At 44.3% G+C, this 26,462-nt stretch overlaps 1 protein-coding gene across 1 annotated transcript in view; it reads right to left on the minus strand.

Annotated features, from left to right (window-relative positions):
• Window positions 1-951: 951 nt before the first annotated feature.
• The window catches only part of BRMS1L (BRMS1 like transcriptional repressor), a 78,939-nt gene continuing 53,428 nt past the window's right edge, over window positions 952-26,462 (minus strand). The window contains exons 7-11 of the mRNA XM_077262686.1: window positions 15,546-15,610; window positions 13,797-13,836; window positions 6,364-6,432; window positions 5,602-5,728; window positions 952-4,556 (exon numbers count right to left, since the gene is read on the minus strand). Of these exons, the coding sequence (XP_077118801.1) occupies window positions 4,439-4,556; window positions 5,602-5,728; window positions 6,364-6,432; window positions 13,797-13,836; window positions 15,546-15,610 (419 nt within the window). The 3' untranslated portion in view covers window positions 952-4,438. The remainder of the gene's footprint in view (window positions 4,557-5,601; window positions 5,729-6,363; window positions 6,433-13,796; window positions 13,837-15,545; window positions 15,611-26,462) is intronic.

Raw genomic sequence — 26,462 nt, forward strand, 5'->3', positions numbered from 1 at the left:
AGAGGAGGAGAAGGGGGCGGAGAGCTGGAAAAAGGCGGCAAGGCTGTAAAAAAACCCGCCCTTTCTGTCTCGATCCGCCCCCTGTATGACACTGTAGAGTGTCATATTTGTCATCCGGGGGGCGGGCCGGGGGGGTGGAGAGAAGGCTGCTGCTTCAGCTAGGCCGAAGCCGGGGCCTAAATTAGATGCCTGAGGCCCAGGAGGGCTCCAGGCCGGCGCGAAAGTCCGGGAGGGGGTCGGATCTGAACCGGACCTCTCCGGATTTCAAGGCAGGATAGCGGTGGGGCTGTAAGCGAGAGGGGGGCCCTGTGAGGGGTCCCCCTGAGGCAGTATAGATCTGGTGCTGCCGCAGAGACAGGGACACAAGGAGCCCTGTGTCTGCATGTGCCATGCCTGCCTGCACTCCCCCCGGCCCCAACAGGAGCCCGCAGCTAGGCTGGGGTCCCTGGATGCAGGCGCAGTGTGCTGGCCCATTGCTGGGAGCTGTAGGATGCTGCCTGTACAGGCCCTACCTGAGGTGTCTCAACCTAATACCCCCAGAGGGGGATAGGGAGGGTGCTTTGTCACCTTCAGGGGCCTTTATCCTCGCCTCGACCTCAACCCATAAACCAAAAGGAATTGGGGAAGGAGGGGGGTCTCGACTTCGAACCAGCACCCGAGGGACTGGGGAAGGAGCAACATGGGGAATAGCCATCTCAACTTCAACTGGGCACCCCATAATAGGGGGCCGAGGAAGGAGCCATGCCGGGAGTCTCACAGGAGACCCTCTTTTCTTCATCTGTAATCCCGTCGGAAAACGGGAAACGGAGTAAAAATCTTTAGGTGTGCCTCCTTTGCGACACTAAGCAAAAACTGGAGAAGGCTGATGCCGTCCAGGGGTGTATACTGCACAGGAGGAGCCACAGTTAATCTTTTTCAGATTATGCATAGTGTCGCCTCCTAGTGGACAGCAGCATAACACATGGTCCTGTGTCCCCCAATGAGGCGACAGAGTAAAAACCCACAATTTTTGTGCACATGTTGCGTTTTTAAGCAGCGAAATCGCATTCCGGAAAAAAACGCAGCATGTTCTTGCTTTGTGCGGAATCGCGAGGATTACGCACACATAGGAATGCATTGATTAGCTTACTTTCCGCATGTGGCTATGCCCATCATGCGGGAAGTAAGCGGATCATGAGCGGTTGGTACCCAGGGTGGAGGAGAGGAGACGCTCCTCCAGGCCCTGGGAACCATATAATTGTTTAAAAAAAAAAAAAATAATAATAATAAATCGTGATATTCTCACCTTCCAGCGTCCCTCGCAGCCTTCCCGCTTCTCGCGATGCTTCCGTTCCTAGTGGTGCTTTGCGGCAATGACCTGTGATGACGTGGGTCTGGCGAGACCGCTACGTCATCTGGGGTAATTGCAGCGAGGCATTACTGGGAACGCTGCAGGGGCCGCCGGAAGGTGAGAATATCACTATTTATTATTATTTTTTTTATTATTTTTAACATTCTATCTTTTACTATTGATGATGCATAGGCAGCATCAATAGTAAAAAGTTGGTCACGCTTGTCGAACACTATGTTTGACAAGTGTGACCAACTTGTCAGTCAGTTTTCCAAGCGATGCTACAAATCGCTTGTAAAACGCTAGCATTCTGCAAGCTCATTACGCTTGTAAAACGCTAGTGTTTAGCGGGAAAATGCATGCCAATTCCGCAAGCGTTTTACCCGCGGCACAGTTGCGGAATTGCCACGGAACTTTCCACGTCAATTCCAGACGTGTGCACATAGCCTTACTCAATTTCTGTAAGGGAAACTAGCAGAATTCTGAAAGTAGAGATAGACAAAAACGAACATCACATAAAAAGCACAAAATAAAGTATTTGTAAAATAACTTCATACATATGTAGAGAGAAATAAAATATAAAATACAATACCGCAGTCATGTTTGGCACAAACAGTACATGAATAACACAGTAAACAGAATATAATAATATTATATTATATAGAAAACCTTTACATTGATCAGGATAATGAAGACATGAGATACAACAGGGTCACAGCTCACACGGCGAGGATAGAAGGCTTTCAACTGATTTTGAATATCCCTCGTCTCTGTAAATGATCCCACTTTACATCTCTTGATCCAAAACAGATAGATCTCTGCTCATCTGATTCCAAAGGGCTGAAATTTCAAGTAACAATTTATAGTCATGAGAAAAACTACGTACACCATATCTGAATTCTCTTCCTCTTGGTATTCAAGACGATTAAAAAAAAAAAAAAAAATGTGGTCCCTAGGTATTAAATTAGAATACCATAGCCTCACCAATTACACCATTTCATAATTTGACAAAAAGTAGGCCAAAATGTACTACCCCGTATCTTAACTTAGCTTAATTCCAATGGAAGCAGTAAGTAGCAGTCAGATGCTGCTAGACAAACGTCCTTAATTGGTAGTTCACCATCAATTGTGAATGCCTCTGTAAAAACAAAAAGTTTTGGCTGTTGGATGGTCTCGAGAATTCAGGCATGTGTTAACACAATGCCAAGGAGGAAAGACATCAGCAATGGTTTTAGGAAACAATTGTTGCCGACAATCTGAGAAGGGTTATAAGGTAATTGTCAAACAATTTAGAGTTCGCCATACCACAGTGGGAAAGATTATTCATAAGTTGAAAACATTCAAGATATCTGACAATCTTTTTAGGAATGGACACCCCAGCAATGCTCGGAGAAATTGGGAAAAAAAACAAACCTCAAGAGCTACAGCTCAGACTCTAAAGGTTTCAGTTAGCGTGTTAAATATTCAAGTTCATGACAGTACAATTAGAAAAATACTGAACAATTATGGTTTACTTGGAAGTGTTGCCTGGAAAAAGACTCTTCTTTCTAAAAAGAACATGGCAGCATGGCTAAAGTTTGCAAAGTTGCATCTGAGCAAACAAGACGACTTCTGGAAGAATATCCTTTGGACAAATGAGACCAAAGGGGAGATGTTTGGCCATAATGCCCTGCACCATGTTTGACAAAAACCAAACACAGCATATCAGCACAAACACCTCATAACAACTGTCATGCATGGTGTTGGAGGGGTGATAGTTTGCAGCCACAGGACCTGGGCAACTTGCAGTCACCGAGTTAACCATTAACTCCTCTGTATCTAAACACTAAACCTTGGCCAAAACTGGGTTGCCCAAGCAATCAAACATATCTATATCAGTGGCTGATGGGGGGGGGGGGGGGGTGTTGAGGGACCCAAGAGCTTTGCATAAACGAGTGCCGACCAACCTCAATAAATGTAAGCACTGCTGTAAAGAAGGGTCGGGCAAACTACCTCCAGAACTATGTGAGAGACTGATAAAGTATTACAGAAAACCATTCTGTCACGTTATTGCTGATAAAGTTGTTCTACAAGCGATTGATTCCTGGGGTGTACCGAACTTTACGTACAATGCTTCAGCATTTCGGCTTTGTCAAATAAATAATGTCATGGTGTAATTTATCTTGTGTTGTTATCTTGTGTTGTTCCAGTGACCTAATTTTTTGGCCAGATTTTTTTTTTTTTTATGTCCAGATACATAAAAACAAAAAGTTCTAAAAGTGGTGTACATGACTATATCCAAGTTTCGTGGTCCCTACATATCACACAGATTCCATATCCATCTGTCAAACGCAAAACAGCGTGTATTGGTCCCTACATGAAAAAAAAAAACTGGTTACCTTGGAAGTTTCATTTCCCATGTAACCTCCCGACGGCTTCTCTTATTTACCGCCACAACACTTCCACACTGAATAGATGTGCAGCAAACACTTTTGCGATGACCAGAGTGGAATCACTTTGCAAAACATTTTGATTATATTAATAAGAGCTTCAATAATTCATCGCTTCTTATGAACGGTAGCCACACACTTACGAAGGGAAAAAACTTCAAACAAAGAGTATGAAGGACTTGCGAGTTCTTTAAACAGAACGCATTATGATGTGTGCCGCGACCCTGCGCCATTCAGAGACGTGCAGATACAGTGCTCGTCGTTCTTGAAAGATTCTTAAATTAAAACAGTCAGAGTTCATCTCATGTTCAAAGTATATAAATGCATATGTAATAAAGGTAAATCTTGTTTTAATACTGCCGCACATCTCTCCTTGCCTTGGCAAGCACCAAGAGACGATACTTTGTCTTTTCCTTAATACCATTCGCTTTAGACACCCCCAGGAGGAGAGGGCTCGTCTGCGGGGTGTACATCACTCCGTGAGGTCACAAGGTTTCTTTTATGCATTGCTCCCCATTAATGGTTATCCCGACATTATATACACAACACAGCTACACGCTCAGGGTTTACATCACATGCTCACATACACGCCACAATAAGAGGACGGGGGAGGCGGTGGATTTCCTATGACTTGACACAATTTCAGTCCTGGAAATTCTGGAGTGGGACATGGCTCCGATCAGATGTGCTTGATACTGTATTTCCCTTTTTGCAGCTGTGAGATGTATAGTTTAGACTTGCTGCCATCTGGCCTCTTAAACCAAACCTCATCACTGTTTATTGTGGTGATGACCGCGCTGCAGGAGAGAAGGACACATGGGTTATACGAGATCAGGAATGACGAGGAGATGACTCCTGACGAGGATCAATAAGTGCGCGCGCCATGCTACTTGTCATATCACTCAAGCAAGATTGTCCAACACCTTACAGCCATTGGAGAACGCATCCGATACTGTGAATGCTGTGATGTGTAGGGGTTATGTGCTTTTTTTTTTTTTTTTCGTTACAAGCGCTCCCTAAAAATAAGCTGGTCACAGGATGTTCAGCTCCCCAAAAATGCACACTATTTATGTAACATTTTTCCTTCCAAGAGATGCAGAAGTAATGCAAACTTTTTTGCTGCAAACACTTAACACGTGCGTATACCCTTTGGCAGTTGTTGGCTTCACTTCATATAGTTACATCTGTGGTCTATAACCTGCTGTTCGGAGTCATAACTCACCAGAAACTAGTGGGCCACAAGTTGCAACAAAGAGAAGCCAAAATGTGCAAGATCTGCGATTAGTAATCTGGACCTTCATGGAGGCGGGATGTATAAAATATTTAGCAAGATAGTTTGTGAAGTGAGATGACAAAGCAAGCAGATATTTATTTCTACACTGTGCAGAGTAGAAGGAAACAAAGTATTGGGACTGATTGATCATTGACATCTACATAGTCAATATTGATCAAAGATGGAGCTTCATTTTAAAGGCGTTGTCCAGTCAGACCAAGTTATCACACATCTGTGGAATAGGTGATAACTTGCTGATTATTGGGTTTCCGACTGCTGGGAACCAAACAGATCGGCAGAATGGGAAATGTTCTAGCAGGCCGGAAGCTCGACTTCTACTCCATTTATTCTCTATGGATCTGCTAGAAAAAGCTGAGCGACAGCTCAATAGGGAATATGTGTGCTGCAGCTCCAGTCTGGCTGACATAAAAGCTCCCCCCATTCTGCTGATCAATGCAGGACCCAAAGGGCAGATCCCCACCGATCAATAAGTTATCAGCCATCCTATGGATGGGTGATTAAAGGCTTGTCCGATAAAACAACGTTAAGTGACTACTCTAGATTAGTACCTGGTTGGGTATTCGTCTTTCTTGTCAATACAGATGGTTTGCCCTCGGGCATACCACTCTCCATCGTAATGCAGGCGACCATCCTCCGACCTGGCACTGTGCTGATGCTTTTCCATCTTTACTGCAACTAAAAGGGAGGAAAAAAAAACAAAATCCCAAAACATAGCTTGACAGTACAGAGTGCTTCCCGAATATATACAGTAAAGAAAACAAAGAGGGACGGCAACAAAACAACCATTAAAAATCATAAAAGTGCTCTAAAGCAAAAATTGGTCACATAGACATGTGAATATAGCCCAACTGAAGTGTATCTGCGTTATAAAGGGCCATGTAAAGCAAGTTGTAAAAATAAAAATAAAAGTAGGTCATCATTTGAAGGGTTTGGGGGTTCCAGGATGATAACTATTAGCACTTAAATACTACTCATAGCAAAGATGTCTCAGGTCTGGTTCAAAAAGAAGTTTAACTCTATAACCATGCAACAATGGAGCATAAAAAGAGGTCACTCTGGAGCTCCCTCGATTTATGTTGAAATGCATATTGGAAAACAAGAGGCTTAAGAGGGCTTAAATTGGTGAATGCCCTCCCGTTGCACCAAATTGGCCCGTATTTGCAGACTTTTTTTTTTCCACATTTCCTATAATACAGGAAATATTGCAGCAGTTTTTCCTACATATTTTCTATCTAGTGGTATCTCGAGATAAATCCATCCACAGACATTGTCCGCACATCTGTGTTTTGTAGCAATCTCCAGTCACTTACCAGTCTGGCCGTCTGTCTTCTGCATATCAGGTGCTGCGTGCCTGGATGCACCATGAGGCAATACGTCTCCTGTGATGAACGTTACATCCTTTTATTATACAACACCAATAATGTATCCTATCGTGGTTAGCCAAGCATAAATACCTACAAAGAAAGGCACCACATACAAAATATCGTTAAAAAAAGTCCTTTATTAATAACAAATAAACCACAAAGTGGTCATAAAATTGCCTAATCTGGCAAAGGTGAGACAACAAACACAAAACAATGGTGGACACATAGACATGGAAATAACAGCAAAACATATATACGCACTTAGGCTACGTTCACATTAGCGTTAAGCTAATGTGCGTCGGATTTGCGTCGGCGACGCAGCGGCGACGCATGCGTCATGCGCCCCCTATACTTAACATGGGGGACGCATGCGTTTTTTTTTGTTGCGTTGTGCCACACATGCGTCTTTTTTGCCGCAAGCGTCGGACCAAGAAAACGCAACAAGTTGCATTTTTCTTGCGTCCGATTTTCGGCAAAAACCGACGCATGCGTCGCAAAACGCAGCGTTTTTGCGTGCGATTTGCCGCGTTTTTGCGTGCGTTGTGCGTTGCGTCGCCGACGCAGCGGCGCACAACGCTAGTGTGAACGTAGCCTTAATGTGACAATATACTGAACAAATGGGAGCTAGGTATATTAAATATATGGCGTGGCAAGGCACATGATCAGAGATATAAATGTAGTAAAACAAACATAAGTATAATAACTTTAATATTGCACATAGGGCCGGTATATAGAAAGTGAAAATCACAAGGTTTAAGTGTTAAGATTTTCCCAATGGCAGGGAAATCAAAATAACAACGGACTAGCTCTCGGGTGATGGGAACTAAAGTGACCGTGACCTGAACCTGACACGACACTGGAAGTAGCCGGGGAGTGTTTCCTACGATGCCCTAGACACCACGCGCCAGCCGGAGATCTAACTACCCCTATCAGAGGAATATACAGGCCTGCCTTACCTCCAGAGATGAACCCCAAAAGGAGATAGCAGTCCCCCACAGATATTGACGGTGAATCAAGAGGAAAAGACATACGTAGGATGAACAGCAGATTTAGCACAGTGAGGTCCGCTTACTAGATAGCAGAAGTACAGGAAAGAGTCACTTCACGGTCCACTTCAAAACACTACTCAAAAACACCATCCTGAAATTACTTTAAAACTCCAGTGACAACTCATGCCACTGGAGTGGCAATTTCAGTCCACGAGAGCTTCCAGCTAAAGAGAGTCACATTGCAAATAGCTGGACAAAAATAGCATTAACTAGAAACAAAATTCAACTTAGCTGAACAGGATCTTGAGGCAGGAGAATGCAACAGAATGCTACTGATACATTGTTGGCCGGCATCAGACCAGCAGCCAAGCAGGCTTAAATAGGAAACTCCCCTAATGGGTGTCAACAGGTGATCAAGGATAGAAGGCGGCAAATAAGTGGCAATACCATAAAACACCACCGGGGGAGCCCACAAACAGAATTCACAACAGTACCCCCCCCTTAAGGAGGGGCACCGAACCCTCACCAGAACCACCAGGGCGATCTGGATGAGCACTATGGAATGCACGAACCAAATCAGGAGCATGAACATCAGATGCTGTCACCCAAGAATTATCCTCCTGGCCATAGCCTTTCCACTTAACCAGATACTGAAGTTTCCGTCTGGAAACACGGGAGTCCAAGATCTTTTCCACCACATACTCCAACTCACCCTCAACCAGCACAGGAGCAGGAGGATCAGCAGACGGAACAACCGGCACCTCATACCTCCGCAATAATGACCGATGAAAAACATTATGAATAGTAAAAGATGCTGGGAGGTCCAAACGAAAGGACACAGGATTGAGAACCTCCAGAATCCTATAAGGGCCGATAAACCGAGGCTTAAACTTAGGAGACGAGACCTTCATAGGAACAAATCGAGAAGACAACCAAACCAGGTCCCCAACACAAAGACGAGGACCGACACGCCGATGACGATTAGTGAACTGTTGAGTCTTCTCCTGGGACAACTTCAGATTGTCCACAACCTGTCCCCAAATCTGATGCATTCTATCAACCACAGCATCTACTCCAGGACAATCCGAAGACTCCAATTGACCGGACGAAAAGCGAGGGTGAAACCCTGAATTACAAAAAAATGGAGAAACCAAAGTGGCAGAACTGGCCCGATTGTTAAGGGCAAACTCTGCCAATGGCAAAAAATCAAGCCAATCGTCCTGATCAGCGGACACAAAACACCTCAAGTAAGTCTCCAAGGTCTGATTAGTACGCTCAGTCTGGCCATTAGTCTGAGGATGGAATGCAGACGAAAAAGACAAGTCGATGCCCATCCTGGCACAGAACGCCCGCCAAAATCTAGACACAAACTGAGTACCCCTGTCAGACACTATATTCTCAGGAATACCATGCAAACGCACAACATTCTGAAAAAATAGAGGGACCAGCTCAGAGGAGGAGGGCAATTTGGGCAAAGGTACCAAGTGAACCATCTTGGAAAAACGGTCACACACCACCCAGATGACGGACATCCTACGAGAAACAGGAAGGTCAGAAATAAAGTCCATAGAGATGTGCGTCCAAGGCCTCTTAGGAATAGGCAAGGGCAACAACAACCCGCTGGCCCGGGAACAGCAGGGCTTAGCCCGAGCACAAACATCACAAGACTGCACAAAAATACGTACATCTCGAGACAAGGAAGGCCACCAGAAGGACCTAGACACCAGATCCCTGGTGCCAAAAATTCCAGGATGACCTGCCAACGCGGAAGAGTGAACCTCCGAAATAACTCTACTGGTCCAGTCATCAGGGACAAACAGTCTACCAGGCGGACAGCGATCAGGCCTATCCACCTGAAACTCCTGCAAAGAGCGCCGCAGGTCTGGGGAGACAGCTGACAATATCACCCCATCCTTCAGGATGCCAGTAGGTTCGGAATCACCAGGCGAGTCAGGCTCAAAACTCCTAGAGAGGGCATCCGCCCTCACATTCTTAGACCCAGGCAGATATGAAACCACAAAGTTAAATCGAGAGAAAAACAACGACCAGCGCGCCTGTCTAGGATTCAGACGCCTGGCTGACTCAAGATAAATTAGATTTTTGTGGTCAGTCAAGACCACCACCTGGTGTCTAGCACCCTCAAGCCAATGACGCCACTCCTCAAATGCCCACTTCATGGCCAAGAGCTCCCGATTTCCAACATCATAATTTCGCTCAGCGGGCGAAAACTTTCGAGAGAAAAACGCACATGGTCTCATCACTGAGCAGTCAGGACCTTTCTGCGACAAAACTGCACCTGCTCCGATCTCGGAAGCATCCACTTCAACCTGGAACGGGAGCGAAACATCAGGCTGGCGCAACACAGGAGCAGAAGAAAAGCGGCGCTTAAGCTCCCGAAAGGCCTCCACAGCCGCAGAGGACCAATTAGCAACATCAGCACCCTTCTTGGTCAAATCAGTCAAAGGTTTAGCAATGGCAGAAAAACCCGCTATGAATCGGCGATAGAAATTAGCAAATCCCAAGAATTTCTGAAGACTCTTTAGAGAAGTAGGTTGTATCCAATCACAAATAGCCTGAACCTTAACAGGGTCCATCTCCATAGATGAAGGGGAAAAAATATATCCCAGAAAGGAAATTCTCTGAACCCCAAAAATACACTTTGAGCCCTTCACAAATAGAGAATTAGCTCGTAAAACCTGAAAAACTCTCCTGACCTGTTGAACATGAGACTCCCAGTCCTCCGAAAAAATCAAAATATCATCCAAATACACAATCATAAATTTATCCAGATATTCACGGAAAATATCGTGCATAAAGGACTGAAAAACGGAAGGGGCATTCGCGAGACCGAAAGGCATTACCAAATACTCAAAATGGCCTTCAGGCGTATTAAATGCGGTCTTCCACTCATCCCCCTGCTTAATCCGCACCAAATTATACGCACCACGTAGATCGATCTTAGTGAACCACTTCGCCCCCTTTATGCGAGCAAAAAGATCAGTCAGTAAAGGTAACGGGTACTGGTATTTAACAGTAATCTTATTCAGAAGTCGATAGTCGATACAAGGTCTCAATGAACCATCCTTTTTACCCACAAAGAAAAACCCTGCCCCCAATGGAGACAAAGAGGGGCGAATATGACCCTTTTCCAAAGATTCTCTGATATACTCCCGCATAGCAGTATGTTCAGGTACAGACAAATTAAACAAGCGACCCTTAGGAAATTTACTACCGGGAATCAACTCAATAGCGCAGTCACACTCTCTGTGAGGGGGGAGAGAATCAGTTTTAGGCTCCTGAAAGACATCATAAAAATCTGACAGAAATGCTGGGATCTCAGAGGGAGTAGATGAAGAAATGGGAACCAAAGGTGCATCCCCATGAATCCCCCGACATCCCCAGCTCAGCACAGACATTGATCTCCAGTCCAAGACTGGATTATGAATTTGTAACCATGGCAATCCAAGTACTAATACGTCATGTAGATTATACAACACAAGGAAACGAATAATCTCCTGATGGTCTGGGGAAAGATGCATAGTCACTTGTGTCCAATATTGTGGTTTATTGCTAGCCAAAGGTGTAGAATCAATACCCTTTAAGGGAATAGAAACCTCCAGAGGCTCTAAATCAAACCCACAACGCTTGGCAAAGGACCAATCCATGAGACTCAGAGCGGCGCCAGAATCCACATAAGCATCCACAGTAACAGATGATAAAGTACAAATCAATGTCACGGACAAAAGAAATTTAGACTGCAAGGTACCCATAGAAAAAGATTTATCAACCTTTTTATCAACCTTCTTTATGCGTTTAGAGCATGCTGATATAACATGAGCTGGATCTCCACAATAGAAGCACAACCCATTTTTGCGCCTGTAATTCTGTCGTTCGCCTCTAGACAATACACTATCGCATTGCATATGCTCTGGTGCCTTTTCAGAGGTCACCGCCAAATGATGCACAGGTTTTTGCTCAGCAGATACCGCCATATGGTGCACAGGTTTTTGCTCAGAAGATACCGCCATATGGTGCACAGATTTTTGCTCAGAAGATACCGCCATATGGTGCACAGATTTGCGCTCCCGTAAACGCCGATCAATCTGGATAGCCAATTTCATGGCATCATTCAGACCTGTAGGCACAGGGAACCCCACCATGACATCCTTCACGGCATCAGAGAGACCTTCTCTGAAATTAGCTGCTAGAGCGCACTCATTCCATTTAGTAAGCGCCGACCATTTACGAAATTTCTGGCAGTATATCTCAGCTTCATCTTGCCCTTGGGAAAGAGCTATCAAGGCTTTCTCAGCCAAAATCTCTAAATTAGGTTCTTCATAAAGCAACCCCAAAGCCAGAAAAAACGCATCTACATTTAATAACGCAGGATCCCCTGGCGACAATGCAAATGCCCAACTTTGTGGGTCACCCCGCAATAGAGAAATAACAATTTTAACCTGTTGCGCAGGATCACCAGCAGAGTGAGATTTCAGAGACAGAAACAATTTACAATTCTCTCTGAAATTCAAAAAACGGGATCTGTCTCCGGTAAAAAATTCAGGCATAGGGATCTTAGGTTCAGACATAGGAGCACGTATAACAAAATCTTGTAAGTTCTGGACCTTTGAAGCCAGGTTATTCAGACCTGCAACCAGACTCTGTGGATCCATGATTCAAACAGGTGTAACCAAAGCCATTCAGAGATTAAGAGGAGAGGAAAAAAAAAAAAAAAGGCTGAAGACTGCAGTTTAAGCAAGAAGTACAAATAAGCACTAAGGTGCACTTTCCAAACACAGAAGGAAAAAAAAACCTTTTCATATCCTTTCCTGCTTTAGTGCATAGTTTTAACACATGTGGGCTGGCCAAACTGTTAAGATTTTCCCAATGGCAGGGAAATCAAAATAACAACGGACTAGGTCTCGGGTGATGGGAACTAAAGTGACCGTGACCTGAACCTGACACGACACTGGAAGTAGCCGGGGAGTGTTTCCTACGATGCCCTAGACACCACGCGCCAGCCGGAGATCTAACTACCCCTATCAGAGGAATATACAGGCCTGCCTTACCTCCAGAGATGAACCCCAAAAGGAGATAGCAGTCCCCCACAGATATTGACGGTGAATCAAGAGGAAAAGACATACGTAGGATGAACAGCAGATTTAGCACAGTGAGGTCCGCTTACTAGATAGCAGAAGTACAGGAAAGAGTCACTTCACGGTCCACTTCAAAACACTACTCAAAAACACCATCCTGAAATTACTTTAAAACTCCAGTGACAACTCATGCCACTGGAGTGGCAATTTCAGTCCACGAGAGCTTCCAGCTAAAGAGAGTCACATTGCAAATAGCTGGACAAAAATAGCATTAACTAGAAACAAAATTCAACTTAGCTGAACAGGATCTTGAGGCAGGAGAATGCAACAGAATGCTACTGATACATTGTTGGCCGGCATCAGATCAGCAGCCAAGCAGGCTTAAATAGGAAACTCCCCTAATGGGTGTCAACAGGTGATCAAGGATAGAAGAAGGCAAATAAGTGGCAATACCATAAAACACCACCGGGGGAGCCCACAAACAGAATTCACAACATTTAAGTAAACCACATGTACCGGTCCATGAGCAGCATAGAAAACGCCATTGCCAAACAATTAACCGCCAAAACTACCTACAAAACACGTGTTTACCCAAATGTAGAAAGGGATCCAGGAGTCCACCACACCCGACGCGCGTTTCGCACGGAAATGCTTTGTCCAGGGGTGAAGCATTTCCGTGCGAAACGCGCGTCGGGTGTGGTGGACTCCTGGATCCCTTTCTACATTTGGGTAAACACGTGTTTTGTAGGTAGTTTTGGCGGTTAATTGTTTGGCAATGGCGTTTTCTATGCTGCTCATGGACCGGTACATGTGGTTTACTTAAACCTTGTGATTTTCACTTTCTATATACCGGCCCTATGTGCAATATTAAAGTTATTATACTTACGTTTGTTTTACTACATTTATATCTCTGATCATGTGCCTTGCCACGCTATATATTTAATATACCTAGCTCCCATTTGTTCAGTATATTGTCACGTTAAGTGCGTATATATGTTTTGCTGTTATTTCCAGGTCTATGTGTCCACCATTGTTTTGTGTTTGTTGTGTCTCACCTTTGCCAGATTAGGCAATTTTATGACCACTTTGTGGTTTATTTGTTATTAATAAAGGACTTTTTTTAATGATATTTTGTATGTGGTGCCTTTCTTTGTAGGTATTTATCCTTTTATTATAGAATCACCATAGTTTTGGATAAATTAGTGAAATCCTATGCATTGAGCAATATATATGCTTGTCTGTCTCAAAAGAGTATACAGGATTAGTTATAAACTTCTTCACTCTGTTTACTACTTACCTTCTGGCTTTACCCGATGAGGGCCTAGCGTTGCCATGGCCTAAGAAATAAAAATAGTTACTAATTCATTTTCCCACTCACAGTGCAAAAACAAAACAACGCTGAAATGTACTAAAATGGGTGAAACCAAAGGAAATTTGTAGGAAACTTAATGTACATGTTCACACAGTGAGGTTTTGCACTAGTCAGAACCGCTATAGATTAAAAATAATCCATAGCGGTAATCTGCACTTTTAATTTCTATGGGTGCTTAAATTAAAATAAACAAATAAAAAAAACAGCATTGAGCATATACAGCTTCATTCCAGAAAGGGTGCGACAACCATCTGTCTCTAGATATAAGTGGGGTTTGTGGAGTATTAGGCATCCACGGCATATCCTAAAGAAATATCACATGGGTGACGATTCAGACCAACAGCATCTTTTTTGGGCATTTTAATATAGCAATACATTCTTTTTATTGCAGCTTACCCTTGCAACTAGGGCTGGTATATTAGCCCCAGTTGCTGAGGAAATGCAACCTCCCGGCTGCACATCGGAGCGGAATGAGTCTCCTATGACCCAGCAGCTCCTGTTCCCTTAACTAGAAAGATCACATAACCACTGGGTCCAGAGGAGGAAGCACTGTCAGTGCTTTCTTATCTGTATACACAAAGCCCTGGTTCAGCACTGGGTATACAGGAATGGAGAAGGTAAACAAGATAATAAACTACATTTATCTTCACTTTGGGCCTGGCTGTGTGACAGCTGACTGCCCATCTCCACAGCTGCACAATCTCCTTACCTTGCATTTTAGAACGTCAGTGCAGAGTAATGTGTGGACTGTCCAGACGTTTATAGTCTATAAGCAATCTGCTTATACATTTTTTATTGGGGGGGGGGGGAGCTAAAAATGTTTTTTTGCATTTCAGTTCTATAAAAAAACAAAACAAAAAAAGTGCACCATGTGGCTTGCACAGGCACTTTCCCTACACAGTGCCAGCTGCACGGGTTAACAGAAAATCAGTGTGCTCCTTCTCAGGTGGAGTTTGAAAGTGTGAGGTTCTCTCTACTTCCTCACTGGCAATTTGCTCACTGGTCTTTAAAGTCAGTGGTGGAGATTTATCAATGCTTAAAGGTTATTTTTCCTCACAAACAAAAGTTGATTTTAATTAAAAGATCTTGGCATAATAATAATTTCCACTATTGGATGTGCAAACAAAAAAAAAAAGTTCTTGTGCTGAGATCATCTTATAAATGTGCCCCTGCTGTGTACTGTGCAATGGCTGTGTCTGACCGTACAGGCACATGGTCTGATCATACCACATCTCCTGACTATGTAGGGAAGTAAAAAGAGTATACTGACATTACAGCCTGGGATTACAGACAATTGTGTGAGGTAAACATTTCACTGCCTGTTTTTAAACAATGTTTTACTTCAAAGAAAGAATCAACTGTGTTTCCCAGCTATAATGTCTGTATAGTCTTTTGCTTCCTCCCCTGCCCAGGAGCTGTATGATCAGACCATATCCCTGCACAGTCAGACACAGCCATTACACAGTACACAGCAGGGGCACATTTATAAGATTATCTCAGCACAGGAACATTTTATTCAAACATCTCTGGACGCTAATATTATTCCAAGATCTATTGATTAAAATGAACTTTTGTTCGTGGGAAAACCCCTTTAAAAGCATTTTGCTTTTTAAATCCTTATCCTCACACTTAACAATGAGAAATCTATTCTTGTTTTTAGAGAAAACCTCTCACTTTTCTAATAGTCGTCCAGTCTTCAAGTATATCCAGGTCTTGCAGCATGTAAACAATATATGGACGTTGGCATGTTAAGGAGACTGACATGTGTAAAATAGTTTTTTCACGGAGAAACACAAAAATTAAATCCTTGCACAATGTGGAAAAATAAAGAAATTTGGCAGGAGCTGGTTACACAACTCAGAAGGTTTTTGCTTTATAAGCTGAGAGCAGCATGATGTAGGGGCAGAGACTGATTTCAGTAATGTGTCACTTACTAGGCTGTGTTTTGGTTTTTCAATAAAATCAGTGTTTTATGCCTCCTTTCACCTGTTATATCCCTGCTCCACCACTGATTAGCACTTTCTGCCTATGCACAGTATAAAAGCAAGCTGCCAATCAGTGGTGTAGGCGGGGTTATACAGAGCTCAGCAATTTGAAAACTGCTAGATTTACAGCAGATAAAACTGACATCAAGCAGCCCAGTAAGTGACAGCACAGGAATTGGGGTGTCTACCCCTACATCATGCTTCACTCAGATTCTATAGAAAAGTCTTGGTGACCAATTCACTAAGCGGCCCTTCAACAACATTGTTAAAAAAAGAAAGTTTTCTTTTCATTACACAGACCGCAGCCTTACAAGACTTATTTCCATAATGCATACCCATCGGTTTTAGTACTGCATAAACTAATAACTGACAAAGTTCAACAAGGCACCAAGATGGATATACGTGGGCACACGAGTCAATATCTAGGTGAAGGACCCACCTACACTGCCTGCAAAGGGACTCTTATTGTTCTTCTGAATGAGCAGAGGCAGAGCTGCTGATACATAACCTGCTCTCTGCTGTATGACAAGCAGGCTGAACAAAGGGCTAAAATTACTATAATTTACCAATCGCCCCAATAATCACCATTTTAAGCTAAGGCTTCCCATACACATTAAATTAAAAAAAGTCATCAAAAATGGCAGATATTGACCATTTCAGCAGACCAGTGATTAACACTTGCATTTTCACATTCCGTTTTTAAGGACAAGACAAAATGACTGTTCAAGCCAAGAATAGGTGCTCGGTACACCCTTTCCACAGAATTGTTTTCCTTCTCCTTTTCTTCATTAATCACAGATGTAAAAGTCCTGTATGCTGGGGGTCTTCTCTTCTGTTCTACAAAATGGACGCATATACACACACATGCAAGTACAAACAAGATGGGAATGTCCAGCCATCATACCGCTCAGGAAGGAGAAGAGTTCTATGTCTCAGAGATGAAAATGCTTTGGTCTGACATGTTCAAGTCAACCCAAGGACAAAAGCAAAAGACCTTGTGAAGATGATGGCGGAAGCTGGTAAGATTGTGTCAATGTCCACAGTGAAAAGAGTACTGTATCAACATGGGCTGAAAGACCATTCTGCCAGGAAAGAAATTACTCCAAAAGAAACAAAAAAAAAAGCCAGATTAATGTTTGCAAATGCACACAGGAGCAAAGACCTTAATTTTTGGAGACATGTTCTGAAAAGGCCGGTACGAGCAAGGTGACCTACAAACCTGGATCAGTTACACCAGTTTTGTCAGGAGGAATGGGCCCAAATTCCGACCAAATATTGTGAGAAGCTTGTGGAAGGATATCCCAAACGTTTGACCCAAGCCATTCAGTTTAAGGGCAATGGTACCAAATACTAATAAAATGGGTGTAAACTTTTGAGTTTTCAGTAAGTAATAAAAATGCCTGAAAACTTTCTTTATCTCTCATTATTCTGGCATTTGGCAATCAATAATTATGGTAATCCTAATTGACCTATAACGGGAACAGTTTATTCTGATTTCATGTCAGATATTGAGAAAAACATACATATGTGTCTTTCTATATGGTGTATGTAAACTTCTGGTTTCAACTTTATATAATTTATGTATCTTTCTATATCTCTGGATGATCAGGCTTAGGCTGATGGCCGTAGGTTCGCTCACCTGAGACAATCGGGCCGATTATTCAAATGACACGCTGATCAAACTCTGATCTGAATGTCAGCATAGTGTGATCCAAATATCTTTAATGAGGATGAAGATGGAGGAAAAAAATTCTCCACTTTCTCCATTGTTCGAATCTGCAGAATGTCAGATGTCATCTGAGTGTGGTCCGATGTTTTCCATGAACCCAGAGACCTGAATGGGCAAGTGCCATCCGATTTGCGAGGAATATTGAGCATGCTGCGTTTTTTCTATGAACCACGCTGTCCAAGAAAATAAATACATAAGACATGTACTGCCCCACTGAATAACATTGGTCCAAATGCAAACTGAGGTTTTGAATGATTGCACTCGGACTGAAACTATGGTCGCTTGCATCCGCAATAAGGCACGTTCACAGCAACACTCGTTCAGTAACATCCTCCATTTGTTCATACCCAGATGTCATATTCTTCGTAATATGCAGATGGCCATAGAAAAAGTTTGGGCAAGTTATAAAACAAAAAAAAAAGATATTTTTTGCACATAGGACAAATCCTGACTCAATCACCCATTCTACATCAATTTGTTATTTTTGGTAGTTTTTACATTCATTACCCATAAAGCTGCCGTATGAGTCAGGATCTGATGGCTACTCATAAAAAAAGCAGTGTTTTATACTCTTAAATGCGCTCTATGCTGAAAAATAACCATTGACAAAACGACTTAATCTGCTTGTGTGGGCAGACTTATATCACAGTAGGGGAAGCGCATGGAAATGCTCCATTTTAAAGGATTTACTAGAATAAGATAATTACTTATTATGGCAGTGAATGGACATTGTGCCAAGTTCCCCGGGAGGCTATTTTCAGTTGAGGTTTGACCACTGACAGCCATACATTTTTGATCATTAAGTGATTACTAAGCAATAGAAACAAAGACGGAGATATTTGCAAAAAAAAAAATTTCTTCTGTAGGAAGGCAGAATCAAATATACTTTATAGGCTTTTCATGGCGGTCTGCTAACAGCCTGTAGACCCCCTACAGCCCATGAAGCTGCACTGCTGTATTTTTTTTATTTTTTATAAATTTATTCTAATGTAAGGACATAAATCAGATTCAGGTTTAGAAATTATTGTGATAGAAGTAACGCAAGATCACTCTGGCAGATCCCAGCGTTGTAGTATAAATATCAGTATGCATATCACTTTAGGCAGATAGACAATTGATGCCATCTAATGACGTAAGGTCACACACGCGCCATGAGGTGGCTATCGGTTGATCACTGGTTTGGTTGATCTTCAGCCAGCAGATCTCTCTCCCATACATAGACCAAAAAGACAAAAAACAGCACTGTCTGAACAAAGCTAAGTCCGCTCCACTCCTGGAGACAGGTGTTAATCAACAGTCATTACACTGCCAGCCACATATGCTCAGATCGGGTGCTCTTCAGAATGAAGCAGACGATTCCAATAGTACAGGCAAGAAAAAAGAAGGCACTCACCGATCTAAAAGTTGGCAATCTTTATTCAGTCTTCATATAAAAACTTCATGGCCGGGGGAGTGAGGAAAGGAGCTCATGCGAGCAGGAGCAAACGACGGCCGTTTCACGCTGTGCTTGCGCTTCTACGGGTCAGCATAAATGGCATCATTTGTCTAAGGTCACACACACGCCATTAGATGGCTGTCGGTTGATCACTGGTTTGGTTGATCATCAGCCAGCAGATATCTCTCCCAACTCTCCCATACATAGGAGCGCTCGCTCTGCTTGTGTGTTCTCTATGAGAGCCGCTGCCAAACATTGCTTGCGTCGGATTATCTAGCCGAAAACAAAAAAGATGCACAGTCCTAAATCAGACTAGCCAGATCATGCTCGCTCTCTCCCCCAACAATCACGTCGGGGGTAGGAGGAGGTGGAGGAGTCAGGAAGTCCCCTTACATATCAATGACTATCTGCCGAACCTGTCGTTATCAGTGGGTTCCATCATCATTAGTCTCATCTGTATCGGAGTGGGGGGCTACAGAGGGGCCACCAACATACAACAGACTAGGTAGTGGCAGACAGGAGTGGACCATTAGGTCTATGATCTTCTTCCTAGACTTGTAGCACAAAAGTACAACACCTGCAGAAGACGGAGCCATGGACTCCTGCGACAACTCTAGTTCTTTACATTATGGCAAAACCTACTGGAAGCCATGGACGTCACTAATCGCTGGGTTTCCTCCTTTGTGATAATTTGCCAGGCCTTTACTGCAGCTGACTTCAGTTGTTGTTTGTGGGACTTTGTGCCTTAAGTTTTGTCTTAGGCATGTGAAAAGCTGCCCAATGGGGTCGACATCTGGTGATTGACTCGGTCATTGCAGAATATTCCACTTAGCGTTAAAACCTTCTGTGTTGATTTCACAGTATGTTTTGAATTTGAGCAGTAAGCATAGTCCTGTACACTTCAAAATTCATCAGGTTGCTTCTGTCTTCAGTCACATCATCAACCAACACTAGTGACCCTGTGCCAAGTATTTCTACACTGCCCAAAATTCTCACTGGTCACCCCTAACTCTGGAATGTCAGACTCAGGGGACACTATCTCTTCATCCCCCACAATGACACAAAAGAGAAATCCGTCTGACTCTGGGTGTGATGATACCTCATTAGGGTTAACTGCTTAACTCTCCGCACTAGCGAACTAAGACCCCTTCCCCCACAGATCCTAAAACAAATAAATGTCCCAGCCTATAATTATAGGGTGCAACAAGTCCTGAACACCGCCTACCTCGTGGGACTCAGTACGCCAACTTTTTTTCCCGGGGTCAGTTGGAGAGGAAGGGTGGCCTTCAAAAGGTTCACCAGACTCCCGAAGTCTAGCAGTGCCGCTACCTCCCACCCGTTCACATTCACGGGATGCGCTTGAGGCCCCTTGCTGGGTGGACAGTTCACACTGCAGGCTGGATACGCATAATATGAACAACAGCGTCCCATGCTGCAGGCCATCTGTTTGAGGGTCAGGGGACAACATGCGGCTATATTGCCTGGGCCATGGCACCTTCAGCAAACAATATAACCCTTAGGGACCTTGGTCACCACCTCCCATGCCCCTTTTGACCTTGGATGCCCCACCCCCTGTTGGGTCCACCAGTATAGAGTTGGCTGTCTTCCCAAGGAATCTTCAACCCTCTGGTAACTCTCGACCAGTCAGACTAGTTCATCGGCGTTCTGCGGGATCACCCTGGGCAACCCAAGTCTGTATGGACCTCAGCAGGGAGTGCACAAACCGGTCCATCACCACAAGTTCTACCACCTGCGCAGGCATAGAGGACTCTGGCTGCGGCCACTTCTGGACCAGGTGCAAGAGGTCAAACATTTGGGAACGAGGTGGTTTGTCCCGGTGATACAACCAGCGGTGAACCTGCTGTGCCCTGAGAGTCATTGTCACCCCCAAGGGCATGAGAATCTCAGTTTTTAGCTTGCCATACTCTTTGGCATCCTGCAAAGCTAAATCAGTACGCCTTCTGGGGCTCTCCCGTCAAGTATGACGCCAGTACCTCTGCACACTGCTCTGGTGGAAGTTTCTCCCTCTCTGTGGCCCTTTCAAACACCATCAGGAAGGCATCATCATCATCCCCAGGGGTCATTTTTCTGCAAAGCCAGTCTTACCGCCTTCCAGATGTGGGTGTCATCAGTCGAACTTGGGGTTGGGGTGCTCGTCCTGCCTGGATGGCGGTTGCCAGAAGCTGCATCTGCTGCCGTTGTTCCTGCTGGCACTGCTGCTACAACAGCCTGTTGGTCTCTTGCTAGTGCTGCTGTGACTGGACCAGGTATTTCAGCAGGTCCTCCATTTTTTTTCTGGCAATGCTAGCATGCTTGAGACAGACAACCCAGGACATGCAGTCCTTCCGGTAGCAGTTGCACGACTCTACTTGGAATGCTGCCTGCACATCTAGCACCAATTAAAAGGGTTTTACTCACTTGGGTGCGATGGGAGGAAAACAAGAGGCTTGTTCCATTAAAAGTTCATGTGGGTTTATTGCTTCATAAACCCAGAAGCCAGACAGAAAAAAAAACAGCCTTTAGATCAGGCAAACAAAATACAAATGTCCATAGCAGGGCTCTGCTCCGCCAGGTCTGTCGGCACACAGGCTGGGGTAGAATCCAGTATTCAGGCTCAGTCTGGAGCCAAACACACACAGGAGGCCTTCTCCCTCCCAAAATATAGACGATGTGCCAAACAACAGCCTCCCTTATATAGGTTGTTAACCACACCCAGAGGTGAGGTATGTGGGTAGCTAGACCAGCCCATCTCTCACAGCTACTCGTAACCCGGTCCACTCCCAGGTGCAACAAACGAACCTCTCAGTGCTTACATTCACTAGAGAAAATACTCTGGGTTACATCACAGAGAGCAACCATCTCTGCGACACATACCTATCGACTACGCGACCATTAGACACACTACAATCCTTCTATATTACCCGTATTTTCTGGTGTATAAGACGACTGGGAGTATAAGACAACCCCCAACTTTTCCATATAAAATATGGAGTTTGGGATATAATCGCCGTATAAGACGGGGTCATCTTATACGGCGTGTGCGGTGCGGATGGTTCCCAGGGTCTGGAGGAGAGGAGACTCTCTTTCAGGACCTGGGATCCATATTCATGTAAAAAAAAAAAAAAAAAAAAAAAAAAAAAAATGAATAAAAATAAAAAATATGGGATATACTTACTCTCCGACGGCCCCCGGCTCTCAGCGGTGCAAGCGGCGGCCTCCGTTCCTAAGAATGCATTGAGCAAAGGACCTTCGATGACGTCGCGGTCGCGTGAGTGGTCTTGTGACCGTGACGTCATCGAAGGTCCTTCGCTCAATGCATAGTTAGGGACAGAGGCCGCCGCTTGCACCACTGAGAGCCAGGGGCCGTCGGAGGGTAAGTATAACCCATATTTTTTATTTTTATTCTTTTTTTTTTTTTTTTTACATGAATATGGATCCCAGAGCCCTACAGGACCGCTCCCTGCACACGCCGTACCCGGCGTATAAGACAACCCCTGACTTTTGAGATGATTTTCAGGGGTTAAAAAGTTGTCTTATACGCAGGAAAATACGGTAATTCTAAACACTCTTGTTCGCTGATTACTTTGTATCTCCGTTCATACTGCACCCACAAACATAAATGATACACCATTTGAAAGGTAAACTTGCCCCCTTCAGCAAGAAAATAGCTAAACAAACCACACATCCATGATGTGATCACAAAATACAGTTTAAACATTAATTTTCATAAACCTGCAGTAAGGAAAAATGACCTACAGATGGCACCACACTACCCCAAAGCACACTACCACAAAGCTGCTTAGGCTAGGTTCACATTGCGTTAATGGGTTAACGCTAACGGACTGCGTTGCACGGCAAAAATGTCGCATTTAACGCCGTGCAACGGGTCCGTTAGCGCACCCATTGACAGCAATGTGATTTTTCCCTGTAGCGCATCGCTAGCGCATGCCATTTTTGGCACGCGCTAGCGATGTGCCGTTCTTTTGTGACGGACCTCGGACGCTGCAAGGTGCGTCCGAGGTCCGTTCCTCGCTAGCGCAGATCGGGGATCTGCGCTAGCGGGGACGCCGAACGCGGACCCCAGAGAAACATTGCGTTAGCGCAATCCGCTAGCGCTATGCGCTTAACGGATTGCCCTAACGCAATGTGAACCTAGCCTTACAGACATCACAAACATCCTAATATTTGCCTTGGGGGCTTTTCCAGCTTGCCGAACTCCTTGCCCAGCCGATTTCAGGCACATTGGAGGATTGCACACTTCACTGCAGGTCAGTCATATATGCAAACATATTTGTAAACATGCACTGCCTATTCAATTGCACACTTGCTCCGTTCACACTCCACCGACACACACAAATAATACACCATTTCAAAGGTCAAATTACATGCAGGTGGCATTTGCCTTGGGGTCTTTCCAGCTTGCCCAGCCTATTTCAGGCAAATTCGAGGATTGCACACTTTACTGCAGGTGAGTCACCAATGCAAACACATTTGTAATCATGCACTGCTTTTTCGGTGATTACTTCGCCCCCCCACACACACAAATAATACACCATTTGAAAGGTAAACTTGCCCCCTTCAGCAAGAAAAGACACAAACAAACCACACATTTACGATTTGATCAATAAACACAATTTAAACATTCATTTTCAGAAACCTGAAGAAAAAAAACTGTAACTTGCAGGGGGCACCACAACCTCGAGACTTTTTTTATCCTCTACCTATCAAACCAATTTAATGTATTACCAATCTACATTTATAAATACCTCTCTGTGTTCATCATCTCATTAAATACATTAACATTTGACCAGCTTGATTTTCCTGAAATTGCCTGCGCCCCTGACAACCAACGTTCGAAAATTTCGCACGGGCCAACTAGTATATTATATAAATTTATTTTCATCTGTTCTCATCCTCTTTGACTGTTTTGGTCACATTTGCATTTTTTCATTGCCCTCACCCTTAGAGGTACTTTACAGTAGCATGAGGCAATGTCTACAGTACAACCAACAGAAGTTGTTGAGGTACTGCAGCTCATCCAGGATGGCACAGCAATGCGAGCTGTGGTAAAAAGGGTAGCTGTGTCTGTCAGCACAGTATCCAGAGCATGAAGCAGATAACATGAAACAGGCTAGCACACCAAGAGACGTGAAGGGGGCCGTAGAAGGGCAACAACCCAGCAGCAGGACTGCTACATCCTCTTTTGTGCAAGGAGGAACAGAAGAAGCAGTGCCTGCCAGAGCCCTGCAAAATGACCTCCAGCAGGCCACTAACATCCAAGTGTCTGCTCAAACTGTCAAACAGACTCCATGAGGGTGGTATGAGGGCCCAACATCCACAAGTGGGGGTTGTGCTTACAGTCCAACACCATGCAGGGTGATAGGCATTTGCTAGAGAACACCAAGATTGGCAGACTCGACATTGGCACCCTGTGATCTGCATGGATTAGAGCAGGTTCACACTGAGCAATTGTGACAGACGTGAAAGAGTCTGGAGACGCCATAGAGAACGTTCTACTGCATGCAACATCCTCCAGCATGACTGGTTTGGCAGTGGGTCAGAAATGGTGTGGGGATGCATTTCTTTAGAGAGGCCCACAGCTTTCCTTGTGCTAGCTAGCCTCACTGCCATTAGGTACCAGGAGGACATCCTCACACCCATTGTGAGACCATATGCAGGTGCACTGGGCCCCGAGCTCCTTCTGATGCATGACAATGCTAGGCCTCATGTGGCTGAAGTGTCTCAGTAGTTGCTGCATGATGAAGGCATTGAAGCTATGGACTGGCCTGGCCGTTTTCCAGACCTGAATCCAATCCAGCACATTTGAGACATCATGTCTTGATCCATACACCGTTCCATTGCACCACAAACTGTCTAGAAATAGTCTGATGCTTTAATCCAGATCTGGGGAGAGATCCTTCAGAAGACCATCTGCCAACTCATCAGGACCATGCCCCAGGTGTTGTAGGGAGGTCATCGAGGCATGTGGAGGCCACACACACTACTGAGCATCATTTCCTTGTCTCGAGACATTTCCACTGATGTTGGATTAGCCTGTAATTTGATTTTCCACTTTGATTTTGAGTATCATTCCAAATCCAGACCACCATGGAATATTAATTTTTATGTACATTGATCATATTTAGGTTGTATTGCTGTCAACGCATTCCACTATGTAATGAATAAAGATTTTTAACAAATATTTTGTCCAGTGATATCTAGGACATGGTATTTTAGTGTTCCCTTTACATTATATATACATACACACAGTGCTGTTACCTGTTATTATAACCTTTCTGCCTCTGATGAGACTGCTGAAAAGTGTACTTCTGTAAGGTTTGTATTTATTTAACAATCCTTACAAAAGTAGATTTTTCAGCAGTCTCATCATTATACAGAATGGTGTGTCTCCTGTGGCACTAGCTCATTCATTTCCATGTGATCTGATGGTACTCTATGCTCCTGTGCCATTAGTGCGTTCCCATGCTATATCCCCTATACCAGCCCACACAGGTTCCACACAAAGCAACACAAAGCAAAGCAAGTTCCTTTGAAATCCAATTAATTGTAAAACGGACAGTGAATGTGATTTGTAAATCTGGGAATATTCTGCCCTTCTGCTATGAGAATCAGTAAACTGTTTTGGGTAAATTTGCATTTTTTTTTTTTTTAGCAGATATTCCATGCTTATCTTTTATTATAAGATATGTCATATTTCCATTAGCTGTACAAATAAGTGCAATCGACAGTTCACTGTAAGCAGCGTTGTGATAATCGTTGGAATAAAGACTGTGTACCTCCCTCGCTGTTTTATTGTCAGCTTTAAAACTTATGCAACATATCTATGTCAACTACACAAAGTACCGTATTTTTCGCTTTGTAAGACGCTCCGGATTATAAGATGCACCCCAAATTTTGAGGAGAAAAATAGGAAAAAACTTTTTTTAATAAATTGAGGGGGCTTCTTATAATCCATGCGTCTTATTGCTTACCAGGGGTTGTGGCTGCGGTGGATCAGGGTCCCAGGGTCGTTGCTGGAGGCAGGAGTGGAGCATTGCTGCAGGCTGGGATGATGGGGTCTGCAGGGGGGCTTCGGTGCTGCATGGGGGCTGCTGTGCTGCAGGCTGGGATGAGGGGTGCTGCAGGGGGCTCTGGTGCTGCAGGGGGCTCTGGTGCTGAAGGGCTGTCTCCGGTGCTGCGGGGGGCTCTGGCAACATTTTGTGAAAGACCAGAGCCCCCAGCAGTTCGTCCATGCGTTCCTGTATGACTGACTCCGGGAAAATGGCCGCCGGAATCTCGAGAGATGAGATCTCAGTGCTGAAATCTCATCTCCCGAGATTCCGGCGGCCATTTTCCAGGAGTTAGTCATACTAGAACGCATGAACGAACTGCCGGGGGGCTCTGGTCTTTCACAAAATGTCGCCAGAGCCCCCCGCAGCACC

The sequence above is a fragment of the Ranitomeya variabilis genome, chromosome 1, assembly GCF_051348905.1.
Source record: "Ranitomeya variabilis isolate aRanVar5 chromosome 1, aRanVar5.hap1, whole genome shotgun sequence".
Taxonomy (NCBI): Eukaryota; Metazoa; Chordata; class Amphibia; order Anura; family Dendrobatidae; genus Ranitomeya; species Ranitomeya variabilis.